The following is a 14,818-nucleotide window of genomic DNA, read 5'->3' on the forward strand; positions in this document are numbered from 1 at the left end:
AGGTATCTATGAAAACTTAACTGAATGCTGGAAGAAAGTAGGTGGAGTCAATGACACACTTTGTACCTGCCACAGGAGACAAATGTGCCAGAAACTTGCTGGTAAACACAAGCCTTGTGGTAAAATATAAAATAATAGAAATGGGTTAATTTAAGATGTACGAGCTAGCTTAATATGCTTAGGCTGTTGGCCAAACGGTATTGCAAATAATATAGTTTCTGTGTGATTATTTTGGTTCTGGGCAGCAGGGAACAAACGAGCAGCCTCTGACAACAGAAGGTTAGCCTTGAATTTTCTGTGTAGCCCAGGCTGGTCCTGATCTCCTAATCCTTCTGCCTCCACCTGTCAAGTGCAGATATGAGAAATGTGAGCAGACACCTCTGTCAACACATCTGCTTTTAATCAAATGTTTTTTTCATTTCCTGTACCACATCTATATTTAACATTCTTAGAACTTTAATTTAAGCCTTTTTTTTTTCCTATTGAACACTTGAATATCTTTATGATTGGTTGCACACTCTCCTGGTGTTTTATTTAAATAAGTCTGCTCAAATAGATTGATTTCCCCTGCAATTTTTCTACTATTAGAAGCAGCACTTTAATAAGACCATTTATGAAAAATTCTCCACACAAATATTAAAAGGGAATTTTATCAAGCATTTAGCTCTAACGTTCTGTTTATAGGAAATTAAACCATCCAAAAAATCCAAAGTGGGAGGCATTTTAAAGAACTTAATCTGGTCTCTTCAATAAGCCAATGTCATGGAAATATGGGGGTGTCACTGTTATAAATAATAAGAAGAAACATTTTTTTAAAACCCCAACACAATCTATTGGTCTTGCTTAATACTGTCATTGAGGAATGATTTATGAAAGATAACTGATGGGAAACTAGAGAGGGGAGAGAACACGAGAAGTCTCAGTAAGGATCCGTACTGAGGGCCAGTGAGATTGCACAGTAGGCAGAAGCACTAGAATTCTACCAAAGTTCAATCCCCAGATGAACTCCCAAGGGTTGTATGACTTTCACATGCATACCATACAATGCATGTGCCTATCATCTCACACACATACACATACACACCACAACAATGATAACAATCATAGTAAGAGTTCATACTAAAGAATTATCAAAAGAGTTGTATCTCAGTGGGCATGTACAATGTCAGGAGCTCAATCCCCAGCACTGAATACACAAAAATCATTATCATTTTATGACTACTTTCAGAGAGATACAGTGAGTGATTATGTAAAAATGTGTTCTAATATTTTAGAGATCCAATAACCCTAGACTTAAAAAAAATGGGCTTTACCTTAAGAAGCATCCTAGTCCCTAAAAATGTATCTATGGCTTACTTTTTAATAATGCAAAAAAATGGAATCAAGTTTAGTAAACATTTTATAATTAACCAAAAGTTAAATGACAGAATACAGGTGACAAGTTTAGAATCATTTCAGTGCCCTCTAGTCCCTGCCTGAAAATATTGCTTCGATTACTTTCTTAACTTTAGTTTTTATTTTATTTTATGTATGTAGACAGTTTGCCTTTATGTATTTCTGCTGGTGCCTACAGAGGCCAGAAGGTGTCAGATGCCTGGAACCGGGGCTACAAACGGTTTTGAGTCACCATGTGAAAGCTAGGACTAGAACTCAGGTCCTCTGGAAGAACAGCCAATGATTTAATTGCTAAGCTATCTCTCCAGCCTAAATTCTTTTTTGAAAATCTGTGTCTGTCTGTGTATTTATGATATATATGTGTATATGCATATGTACAGGCATATACAAGCAAGGCATACATGTCAGGGGACAACTTCTTGTGTCTGTCCTACCTTCTATCATGTTTGAGATGGGGTCCCCAGGCAAGCGGGCCCGTGAGATTCCAGGAATTTTATTGTATCCCCTATATCACCCAAAAAATACTGTGAGTAACAGAAGCATTCTATTGCCTATGGCATTTATGTGAGTTCTGGGGATGCAAACGCAGGTCTTCATGCTTGCACAGCAAGCATTATACCCTCTGAACCATCCCTTAAGTCTGATTTTTTTCCATCTTTCCTAATCAGTTATTATTTTGTATATACTAGCCACCTTAATTCTTGGACTTTAGCAACATCAATACTGTTTATAAAACATATTATAGGTGTATGGTTTAATCTTTTTAAATAAGACAAAATTAATTCAGACTTTTAAAAAAAATGAGTGAAGAAACAGCATGCACAGATCGAGTGGCTATGCACACCTTTAATCCCTCCCAGCACTGTGAGCTCAAGTGCAACTTGGTGTGTGTATTAAATTCCTAGGCAGCCAGGGCCACATAGTGAGAATCTGTCCAAAGCACACAAAATAGAAATAGTATGACCAAAGACACTTTCATTTATGATTACACTTATTTACTGGTCAATACATGCCTTGGAGAATGAGCTACTAAAACAGACTTTGGACAGGGTAACTATACGGTTAGCAAATTATTTTTAATTTTTTCTATACTTCTGTATTGTATGAATTTTGTGATGGGTATGCATTAGTGTATTAGTTAAAATAGTAAATCAAGATAGTATTTAAGTAAAAAATTTAATCAACTACTATCGGAACACTCATCCTTGTCTCTAAACATTTTCTCATGATAGTTGTGATTTGCCTTCAGATAATACTTGGAGAGAAACTTACTGGTTTAGAGTTCAGCATTTCTTCAGAAGTCATCTCAGGTCATCCTTTCGAAATCATGTTGACGGACGATTGCTTCCCAAACTCTCCCAGGACACATTTCTTTGACTCAGAATCTTTTTGTAAGTTAAAATACTAAGCTGGGCCATGGTGGCACACACCTTTAAACCCCGCACTCAGAGGTAGGCAGTCTCTGTGAGTTCATGCCCAACCTAGTCTACAGAATTCCAGGACAGTCAAGACTATGCAGAGAAACCCTGTTTAAAAAAAAAAAAAAAAAAAAAAAAAACAAGAAAGTTAAAATACTAAACTCACAGTATGAAACCTTTTAGACACACCCACATGGTAGAGACTCAATCCTACCAGAGCTTCCTGTACAGCTAGAAATGTGAGTTAGAAGAAACAGTTTGACCTTCTCCCCATCCAATTATCCTAAGACACTGGCCATGAACCCAATGCCCAGCAGAAGCACAAGGTGGAAATCAGTCTCCTGACGAAGACCTGCGGGACTGACCATCCAATCTCTACCCAGTAGAAGCAGGAAGAGTTCCTGTCTTAGTTACCTTTCCAGTGCTGTGAGGCATGACTAAGGCAACTTTTAGAACAAAGAGTTTGCTTGGGGCCTTACAGATTCAGGGGATTAGAGTGTCATGGTTGGAGGCAAGGCAGCAGGAAGGAGGGCAAGGCATGGAACGGGAGCTGAAAGCTCCCATCCGATCCACAAGCAGAAGGCAGCGAGAGCTAATTGGGAATGGCATAGGTTTTTAAGACCTCCACATCCTCCCATATGACACACCTCCTCCCAGAGTGACACACACTCCTCCAAGAGTGTCATATCTCCTAATCCTTTAGAAACAGTTTCACTGTCTGGGGATGAAGGATTCAAATGTATGAGTCTATGGGGGCCCTTCTGCCTCAAACCATCACAGTTCCAAGGATCATTGGTACAAGTATGGCAACCAGCAGTCTCAAAACTTCCCAAAGCACTGGACAGGGAGGCTAGTCATCACTGACTTACATCACCTGTCCCCATTCAGAGGGGCATAGTGGGTTTCTTAGTCTCCACGCTCAGAAAAAACAAGGAAAGGAGAGGCAGGACAAGTGACACGTGAACAAGGCCAAGCATCATAAGACAGCAGAGAAGATGTGGCTGTCAATGTACCCAGTCTTCCTCCCACCGTGTGAGCAGCCCCCACTGCTGCTGAGTCTTCACCTATACATACGAGATAGAAGTGGTTAAACAAGATGCTAATTGGAACTTGCTCTGCTTCTATCCTCATTCCCTAGTGCCTCCAAGGCCAGGCAGAGAGGTGATTCACATTCATGCATGAAGACAGAGGGGCAGGAGCTGATTCTATATTTCTGATTGAAGGCTGAGGTCCTACACCCATGCATAAAGTCAGAGGGGCAGAAGACTCTCCCTCTACCCATGCATGCAAGATGTCACCCTTGGAGAAAGAGGGGAAGTGTTAGATGGTAACACCACTCAAAATGGTCATTACGACTGATGGGAATGTTCACTTAGTCTTGCTATCTGCAAAATGGCAGAACGAGGCCTGGTGATCACAGCCTCTAAACGATTCCAACTTGCACTTCTACCCTGTATTGTCTCCACCATTACAGACATGTTGTCTGCTGTGGGAAAAAATACGTAAATTCAGATCTCAGAATCTTATATACATTTTTTCAGGATTTTACCAAAAACCAATCACCATAACAAAAACCAGGATAGCCACAATTCAAATTGTGGAAAATATGCAAAAACTACTGATATAAATCAAATACTGGAATCTTCTGGCAAGTTTCTCATCGGTTGTCATTTTAGATAGTAATTGATTAAATGATTGCAAAGTCCCTTGAAACAAATGAACAAAAATATGTGAGCCTCTTTCAGTTTCTTCAATGAGTCATGTTCATTCAGCATCCTGTTGCTTAGTTTCCATGTATTCGTACAATTTGTAACTACAGTTTTATTGCATAATGGGCAAAGGATACACACTCTGGGATTTCAACTTTCTGTTCATATTGAAACTTGTGTTGTGACATAATTCATGGACTATCCTGAAGGCTGTCCCATTAGGTGACAGAAGAAAGGGCTGTTAGATGTCAACTACATCTGGTTAACAGTCTAGTTTAACTCTGATGCCTTTCTGTTGGTTTGTGGAGGGTGGAGGGGAAGGACTCAGGGTGATCTATTCACTGGTCAGTGGATGATGAAGCCCTACACAGTTGTACTGAAGTTTGTATCTCTCAAAATTCTTCCCATCAAAATGGCCATACTACCAAAGTGCTTTACAGAATTGATGTAAACTCATCAAAATTCTAACGTACTCCTGTCAGAGCTATAAAAAAAATAGACAGACTTAAAATATAAATGCAAGCACAAAAGATCCTGAACAGCCAAAGATGTCTCAAGCCAAAAGGACCAAAACTGGACACATCACTATGCTTGGTCTTGAAACATAGAACATTAACCAAGACAAAGCAGTGTTAACATAAAAACTAATGCAAAGTGGCTATAATAGAGTTTTCAGAAATTATTTCATGAATCTAAAGCCAACTGGTGGTCAACAAAGGTACCAAAAAATCACATAAGGAGAAAGGCCAGCATCTTCAATAAATAGAAGCTGGAAAATGGGGTATCCATATATAGAAAATTGAACTTTATTTTTAGAGAAGATCTCAAACAGATCTGACTGACCTCAAACTCTACGTGCCTGAAGATGGACTTCTCCAGGGGTGCCTCCACTCCCCAGTGCTGTGAAGATAGTTGAGTACCAGGGCACCTGCCAGAAAAACAAAGGTTAAACACTCTGTTCCTCATGCTATATTTAAAAGCAAGCAGCCAAACAAACAATAACCTAAAAATGGATCCAAGAGCTCAATGTCAGTCATGAAACCATGAGACTCAGACAAGGAGAAGCAATTCAAGGTGTTGGTATGAGTCCTATTTTTTTTAAAATAAAAGATACACTTTTACATGCCACCGTGGCCGCCCCATACACAGGCTTCCTTTCCATGACTTGAGTTACACAAAGCCAAACACAGTTTGAAGACATTAAATAAACTAGCCCATGAACCAATAGCTCATAACTTCTTGCTTGTCCACTATTCTGAATAGGATGGTGAATAGGAGGTTTTGTACCTTCCTACTGATGTGAGTCCCCTTCATTGCCCAGCATCATCATGATGTATGTGCCACATGGGATGGAAGAACTAACTACGACAGTATTTCAGGGCTGGTCTGTACCACCCAGGGTGACCCCACATCCTCAGTGTCTGCCAGCATTTCTCTGCAGAGAGAGGCTACTGTGTATTATTCATAATAATGTGTTCACCCATTCCATGGACTCCTTTTATTTTACTTATGTTGTTCATTCAAACATTCATTTTGGTTCCTTTTCCCACTTCCCATTTCTTATACTTCAAATATTTTATTTATTTTTTAATTTATTCTCTGGCAATTACATAGTTGAACACATAGTTGAATTGAGATCCTATGTGCTTCCCTTTCTCCAACTCCTCTGAAGCTCCTCCCAATGTCATGTCTTTGGGTTTGTTTGGTTATTTTTCATTTCGTTTGGCTTTTGAGACAGGGGTTCTTTGCATAGCCCTGGCTGTCCTGGAATTGGCTCTGCAAACCAGGCTAGCATCAAATTCAGAAGTCTGCCTGCCCCTCTCTGCCTCCTTAATGCTGGGATTAAAAGTGCATGTTGCCACACCAGGCTTCATGTATATATTTATTAACCCAGACACTAATTACTATGGTCCATTTGAACATGCGTGTGGAGCCATCCATCCGAGAACCGGCAATCTACCAGGGGCCATGCCCACTGAAGACAATTGACTCTCCTGCCCTCAGATGCTGAAAAGCTCCTCAGCGAGGCAAGGGCTTCAGGGGTCTCTCCCCAGCAGAGCTGGCTTGATCTTTTGCAGGTCTTGTCAGACAACTACAGTTGCTGTGTCTCAGAAGTGCAACAGCCTTGTCTTATTTTGAAGACACCAGGTTTGTTTGGTTTTTTTTGCGGCAGAGTCTACCCCAACCTTGGGTTCTTACAATCCCCCCCCACACACACACACACAGTAAACACTTCCATGCTGTTCCCTGAGCCTTGAGGAGAAGGACTCTGATAAAGATGTCACCTATTCTCAGCGCGTGAACCAGATGTGAGTCTCTGTATGAATCACCAAGCACCAACTAAAGAAGCTGTGCTGAGAAGGTGCACTAGTCTACAATATAAGGAAACACGTTCAGATGACATCTTGATACTAAGTCCCTTTGGAAGAAGAGCTGTAGGCTCTCCCCAAGGACCTGGGAGCCCCTAGTCATGGGTTCCTGGCCAGGTTTACAGTACCACCTCTCCACATTCTTGATAGCAATCTACGATACACTCAAGGTTTACATTTCGATCAAGTCCAATTTAACTATTATTTCAATTGTTCGGTGTTTCCAGTATTATCACCAAGAACCATTTCAGATTCAAAAATACTAAAATTCATGCTTATGCTTGATCTTACTTAAAAATCTAATTCCTTCCTGGCATGGCAAATGAAAATTAAAGGTCAAGTGAAGGCTTTAATAAATGTTGGGTAGATCAGGGATGGTACAAAATAAACGTGAATTTTCTATTTAAAAAAGCAGGGGTCTGCGAGGGCAGGAGAGACGCTCAGAGAGGGGGTCGTGTACAGTCTGGAAGTTCCGACACCCCAGTCCTCACAACGACGAACAATAGATAACCACAGAATCTGCTCCACCCCCCAACCTCCTACCCCCACCCCCACCCGGCTCAGGCTCAGAGATTCCAAACGCCAGTCTTACTGAGAGTTGATGAGATCTGTCAGGACTCTGAGGGCAGGGCTCCCTCTCACTCCTTTCTTCCCAGTCTGAACCAGGCCTCCTGACATCTGTGCCAGCCCATCTCGGCCTCATGCTTTCCACAGCTGTCTCTCTGGGCCTTCCCTCACTGTAGTCAAGAAGGCTAAAAGGAGGCCTGAGTTTCAAGATGGCTCCTGAGGAATCAATCCAATCAAAACCCACAGCTGTGTTTGAGGCCTGTGAAAGCTGAGGGCGTGTCCTGCAGAAGGACAGCCCCTCCCACTCCGGCTTCCCTTGGGAAGCAGTTTTTACTTCCTCTACTCACCAGGAAACTGCAGAGCTGAGCCCCCTGGCTTCCCATTACTTCTCCACATCACATGACCTTTATCACATGACCTTTTCCTTCCCACTTCCAGGGAACCTTTCCCTTTCCCGGTGGGCTTCTGAAACTCATTATTTCCTTCTTTGGGATACAGTTTGACTTTTTTCCCCGTTGGAATTAGCCCCATCACAGGCTCACAAAGAGACAGACTCCGGTTGACCATCTAACCCAAAAGTCCCTCCATACTTGATACTCACTTAAATCAGCTGAAAACCCAACAACACACACACACAAAGAGACAACCCTGCACCTGAATGCTTAGAGCAGCTTGGCTGAGTTTCTAGAACTGGAAGCTCCAACAGCAAACGAAGCAACAAGCTTTAGTTACCTCACACGTGCAGCAAATATATTCATCTATAAAGTCAGCTGTGCTGGGCATGGTCCTGCAAACCTGCTATTCTGGCACTGAAGGCTCTGTGGCAGGAGGATCACAAGTTAGAGGCTAGCCTAACTGTACAGGAAGAGACCATATCAAAACAGTAAAAGCCCAGGGCTGGACAGATGGCTCAGCGGTTAAGAGCACTTGCTGTTCTCACAAGAGACACTGATTCTATTCTCAGCACCCACGTGAGGTGACTCTCATTTCCAGGGGATCCCACACTCTTTTCCTGGCCACCTTGGACAGGCACACACACACCCCCACATACACATAAATAGAAATTGAAAAATGTCAACACCCCCCCCCCAAAATTAAGAACCATGAAGAAAAGATGGCGTCTCTCTCTTCTCCTCCTTTCTCTTTCCTCTCCTGTCCCAACTTGCTCTTCTCTATCTTTCACTCTTGGTCATTCTTTCAATGAGTAAGACTCTGTGTGTGTGTGTGTGTGTGTGTGTGTGTGTGTGTGTGTGTGTGTGTGTGTCTGGGTGTCTGGGTGTGTGTCTGTGGGAACACGTGCTGAATGGGGAAGGTGGCTTTGTGGAAAATCTCTGTACTTTCCACTTACTTTTGCTGTGAGCATTAAATTGTTCTTAAAAAACAAAATCTGCTAAAAAAATGTGACTGGGTCATCATCAAATTATTTTTCGGCTCCTGCAGGTGCAGAGGCTGGTGAGGACCGGCAGCTGTATCAGCATTCTGCAGAGTAGGGGTCACCTTCGAGCATTTCCCCACAACACAGTGGGGATTTTCTCCCTTGCCTTTTTTTTTTTTTAATGGTTTTTGTGTGGTGAATATTGAGTCCTTTGAGAGCCCAGGGACAGAGTCAGCTAATAGCTGTGCCCCAGCCTCAAAAGCTTGGGAACACGGAAGACTTTCTCAATACCTACCTCCATGAAGCCAGACCTGAGACAGGCCTGCTGTCACTGATGTCATACCCTTTCCCCTACTTGGCTGTGCACCTGTCCTCACCCGTTGTTGATATTGTCCTTTCCATGTTGTGCGTTTGATGTTCTTCTGCAGGACTTAGTTGAGACCTCATGAAAGCCCTCCTTCCTTGGTGTTCTCCCCTCCCAGGCCCCCTAAGTCAGTGGGTTTTAGTCCAAGCCACACACATGAATCACCTAAATGGAAACACTCAAGACATCAGCTGCTGACATCTGATATCCCAATTAGTGAGTCAGGGGGCAGTTTTCAGCTCTCCAGCTGACTCAGCTGAGCACTCAAAGCTGCAAACTCCGCGTCTTACTGAGCCCTTGACATATCCCCAAACTTCTCTGCTCTCCTCCAGCTAATCACAAAAGCAAAGTAAGATGGATATAAAAAAAAAGAAGAGAATCATAAATATAAAACATGGAAAAATGAAAATAAAATACCATTTTAAAAAGCCAAGTTAGAGACCAACTCCACCTCAAGGCCTCACAACCAGAAACTCTGCTCCTACTGGACCCAAAGTAGTTTGGGCCAAGTTTCCTTATTCCATATTTCCTCCTCTGCCTCCTTCTTAGGCTCCGAGGACCACACAGCCTGTAGCTCAGCCTCTCTCCTCCCTTCCGTCTGAAAACCTCTTCTAAATCTCTAATACAAGATGCTATGTAAATAATCGACCTTTCCCTTCCTGTCCCATTACCTAAACCAAACTTGCTATCTTAAAACCATGCTGCTGAAGCAAAGTCTGATACTAACACAGTGTGTACCAGGCGCAGATGTAAATCTTTACTATATTAAAGTCTCATGGTTTCCAAGAGTGAAACTCCTCTCAAACAGATGTGCTCTTAGGTCCCTTGTCACCCAGCCTTTGGGAGACTCTCTGCCCACCTCTCCAGTCTCATTCCTCCCCCATCCTTCTCCCTCCCTTGATGGCACACAGACAGAATCTTTAGTCCTGGGGGCACAGCTTCCTCTCTGAATACTCCAGCTTCTTCCAGTTCAGGGGCCTCTGTATTTGGTAGATTCCTTTCAGGAGACACTCACTTGGCTACACAGGCCTTTGGTTTCATCTCTAATAACACTCTGACCTAGGGACAGTCCCTGAGAATGGGCTAAAGCTGTTCCCTCTCATATAGAGACTCACTCAGCAGACAGTTCTAGCAGCCATAGCTACAGGGTGTGATTGGTTCACAGTGGGGAGACTAGATTCTGCTAAGATCTCTGTTTATCCCTCATGCCAGTTTCCTAGTCCCAAAGGGCACGATTAAGAAGCCAAGTGCCATCACAACATCCCCGTCTCAGAATCAATCAGCTGATTAATGGACCAGAACTGATGTCCCTTTAAATCTATTCTCAGGAACTAGACTTCAGAAAGGGACCCGAGCCCCAGCCCTGAGAAGGACAAGTAGCACCTGCTTAAATTGTGGTAATTTTTAGCCAAATTTCCAAAGTTGTATGAGCCTACTCATAGTAAGATGTCTGGGCTAAAGGAACTGGTGAACTTGAAAAAAAATTGCAAGCCAGCTGACAAAATGAAGAAAAAATAGTTTTTATTAGTGGAAGTGTATCCAGCTAAAGTCAGACAGCTCCACCATATCTCAACTTCATTACTCTCAAAATTACACGCATAGCTCTTAGAAGGGCAGTTTCTGTTGCATCGAATGATATGTGAAGTTTCATAAAGTATAAATATATAGTCAAGTCGACATGAAGGTGCCATACCAAGCCTTTCATCCCAGCTCCTGGGATGCGGAGACAAAAGGATCTGTGAGATATTGAGGCCAGCCTGGTCTAACATAGAGAGTTCCAGCCAAGTTGGGGCTACACAGTGAGACCCTATTCTAAAAAAATAAAAACTAAAGTGTATTTGTTAAGTATTGTAATGAACTATTCCACAGTAGGTTATAGGTAACAGAATAAATGGTATCTTGAAAGTTCAAGATTAAAAGAAAATTCAATAAAATCCACAAGACTGATTTATCTGTAGGAATATTTACAAAATTCATCTTGGATCTTTCTATCAATTCTCTCAGTTGATGATTTTTTTCTATAGTATAACAAAAACATGGACAGAAACTGCATCAAAGGGAAACATGATTATTTTAAAGATGTATCAGACAACATACAATATAGATTCATGGTTGTAATAATATGAAAATACTTGGCTCGGCTCTAACTCGACATTGGCTATTACTACAAGATCTGTGAGGGTGGGGATGTGCATTCTGGAATGTTTCCACTGCTCAAAGGCTTCTCAGTCACCTCTCATTGCAGTGACCACTGTCCACCAGGGTAAGAAAACAGATAGGGACAACAGAATAGAGGTTCCCCTATTGTAACTACTGACAGTTAGTATTGGAGCCCATGGATAAGATATGTCTTCCACTGAGTCCCATGGACTTTCACTAGTCACCATGTTCTTGAGTTCAAGCAAAACTTGTAAATGCTAGGTGGGACAGACAGACAGATTTCCAGACCCCTTCATGTCTATCATGCATCTCTAAGAAGACTGAGGAACAGAGCAGGCATCACAGTCTCGGAGCCCTGCAACCACCAGGCAGGAATCAGGAAGGAGGCAGGATAGCTCAGGGGCTGATGGCACCCTCTGGTGGCCTCATGAATGTAGAACTATCTTGAACAAATCTTTCTAGAAAAGCTACAAATCCTGGCTCTCATTGCAAAAGAACTATTTTAATGTGTAGTTGCCTCAAATTTAAGAAAAAGAAAATTAAGAAACATCACTGTATACCAAAGAAACCCTGTCTTGAAAAACCAAAAAGAAAAAAAAAACAGTAGTTTAAACATAATCTTTTTAGAGCATAATAGGGAAGCCCCATTAGGCAAATCCAGAATGCTACTTCCTGCTATGTGACCTACCCCAAAAAATCCCCAGTGAGACACATATTCATTTCCTATAATGTAGACTGAGATCCACCCCTGCTCTCCTATGGACTGAGTGTCTCTAACCGGAGTCAGGGCTTACTCAAACTGAAATAAAAATTAATAGACTCTGTGCTAATACATTGCGATCTTTATCCAAGTCAAAAAAAAATTAATAGACTCTTGTAATTCTGCTCTTCTCAACAACCAGACTGGCAGTGAATATACCAACACAACAGCCTTTGTTAACTCAGCAAAACCAAACACTTCAATGATTGTGACAAACTGATCCACTAGGATGTTTTGTCTTTCTTAAATAAATTTAAGAATAAATATGACCTGGAGACGATTAGAAATTTAGAACTCTGAATGAAACCAGTGCTAGTCCCAACTCTGTCCCACCTGGAGTAGGACTTCTCTCAGGCAGAGCCTGTGTCCTGCTCCCCCTTCCCCTTCATCTCTGCATTGCCTCCTTCCAGCTCCTGATTCAGAGCCCAGTGGTGAGAATAGGAGCACTGGGCATCACGTCAGCCTGCGGGGGAAACAGCACTGATGACCTCAACCCCTTGGTCCACTGTCTTCTTCCCTGATGTCTGCCTGGTCCATTCTCACCAAGGTAACCTCTCCTGACATGAAACACCCATCCTTATCCTAAGATCAATCCCATAATAAATGTATTCTATTTCCAGAGCTATGAGAAAGCACAACCAACTCTAACGGTGACATTAGGCTCCCTTCTATTTATCTATGAGGGAATTAAAAGCTATATGTTCTCATGATTTTATGCCTTGGGGAGAGAAGGGAAAGTGACATTTCCAACTACAATAAAATAGATAAAACATGATCATGAAATACTTCAAAATTCAGGATGCCCCTCCCCTCACTTTTTTCTTTAACTTTTTAATTCTAATTCTCTCATAATGGTATTAATAATCAAGGCAGGAATCCATTTCCTGTACCACCGATGTCTATGTTGACTAAAGGAAGCACAAAACTCTAAAATGTTCATGTTTGAGAGAATGTGCTACAATGAGTGAGAGACAAAGGCAATGCTGATATAAGAATTAAGATGGCCGAAGGATAATAATTCAACAAAGGAGGTAGCATGCAATGAAAACATTCAACTAATTCAAAGAGGGGAAGGTACAATATTAGATATAACAAAGAAATGGGAAGAAAATAGGCTTGAAACCAACCATATCAATAATTAAATTGAATGTAAATGTTCTAATTGCCACATTTAATATAAAATGATTATTATAGATGAAAGAAAGATCCTACGAAAATAGTGTAATTATATTGACACAAGTTGAGACCAGACAGAGCTACACAATAAGAATCTGACTAAAACAATGGCAGTAAATAAATTAACAAATAAGCTTTTAGTGAAATGGAACACATTTCTTCACATAAAAATTTACAATGAAACAAACCTGGGTGTTCTGTAACAGTATCAAATGTTCTTCTCTACTAAAACCCTATAATATCCTATTAATGGAGTATTTTTCTTAATTAGTATGAAGTAAACTTCTTTATCATTTCTGACTAGTTTTGGTTTAAAATCCCTTTTGGCAAATATTAGAATAGCTACACCCGCCTGCTTCTTGGTCCAATTTCCTGGGAATACCTTTCCCATCCTATTACTCTAAAATGTCTACTGATGGTGAAATGCAGTCATTGCTTATTTTGGTAATTGCTTTGAGTTGATATTACAGGCCTTCCATCATATATCTCTGTCTATCTTCAGCTGAATACTATGTCACATATAGTATAAAACCTTATTAAAATTATATATATGTATATATACATATATATCCTCTCTTGTTGTGTGTGCTGTTATAATACATTGTCAAGAAATTTGATAACATATTTTAGTGTGTAAATTTTATATAATATACAACTTATCTTAATCCTGTTTCTTGCTACAGTGAAATTAAGTATATTCACAATTATGAGCTGTCACAACTATCATTCATCCCAAGTCTTTGTGCCCATTAAACAATAATTGGCATTTCTTTCACCCCAGCTTCCATTTTCTGACTTTATGATTTTTTGTAACTCATGTACTTTATCAAATCAGAGCATACATTATGTTTTTCTTTTGGGACTGATTTATTCCTCTTAACATACTGTTTGAGGTTCACTTATGTTTTAACATGTGTCAGATATCATTGCTATTTAAAGCTCAGTAATATTCTATTATATGTAATATATCTTGTATTTATGCATTCATCTCTCTGTAGACATTTGGGTTGTTTTTCATTTAGGCCCTTGTGAATCATGTTGTGATGAACATTATAGAAAAAAAACATTTGTGAAAGTTTGTGCTATCAACACTCTTTAGTATATAGTTTATGTAGGTGCTAGATTATTTAGACCTTTTATGACAAACAGCCATGTACCTTTGAAAAAGTTTTAAATAAAAATTTAATTGTATGTGTTCTATTTCTACTTATAATATGTTCTGGATGTTAGCATTCTTTTGTGAAGATCCATACTTCCAACGTGTATTTATAAAGGTTAACTATTTGTTCTTACAGTTGACCTTTAGAAGAAAATCGTCAATTTCCAGAAAAGTCATTTAGAATTAAGAATTGAATTTCGGACCGTGTAAACCATAAGTCGGAGAGGAAAAGCAGAAAACGTTCAGTTTTTTCTATCTTATAATAGATAACATTTTTCCACTTCAATGCAGCAAGAAACTGTGACTTTTGTATTCTGCTTCTATATATTTATTTCCTTGATTACATTTATTTTGGGGTATGTGTAT

At 40.6% G+C, this 14,818-nt stretch overlaps 1 protein-coding gene across 2 annotated transcripts in view; it reads right to left on the reverse strand.

The window, feature by feature from the left end:
* The window catches only part of LOC126499351 (hepatitis A virus cellular receptor 1 homolog), a 53,788-nt gene that overhangs the window by 17,158 nt on the left and 21,812 nt on the right, over nt 1-14,818 (reverse strand). Inside the window, exons 7-8 of one of the 2 annotated variants that reach the window (XR_007591074.1) lie at nt 5,366-5,450; nt 2,668-2,921 (exon numbers count right to left, since the gene is read on the reverse strand). Coding sequence is in view for 1 of the 2 variants with exons in the window: in XM_050138508.1 (XP_049994465.1) it covers nt 2,907-2,921; nt 5,366-5,450 (100 nt within the window). In the remaining variant the exon portion in view is untranslated. Of the gene's footprint in view, nt 1-2,612; nt 2,922-5,365; nt 5,451-14,818 lie in introns of those variants that run through there. The other variant, XM_050138508.1, reaches the window with a different exon arrangement.

Source organism: Alexandromys fortis, unplaced genomic scaffold (assembly GCF_014885135.2).
Source record: "Alexandromys fortis isolate MF-2015 unplaced genomic scaffold, M_Fortis_MF-2015_v1.1 scaffold_11, whole genome shotgun sequence".
Classification (NCBI taxonomy): Eukaryota; Metazoa; Chordata; class Mammalia; order Rodentia; family Cricetidae; genus Alexandromys; species Alexandromys fortis.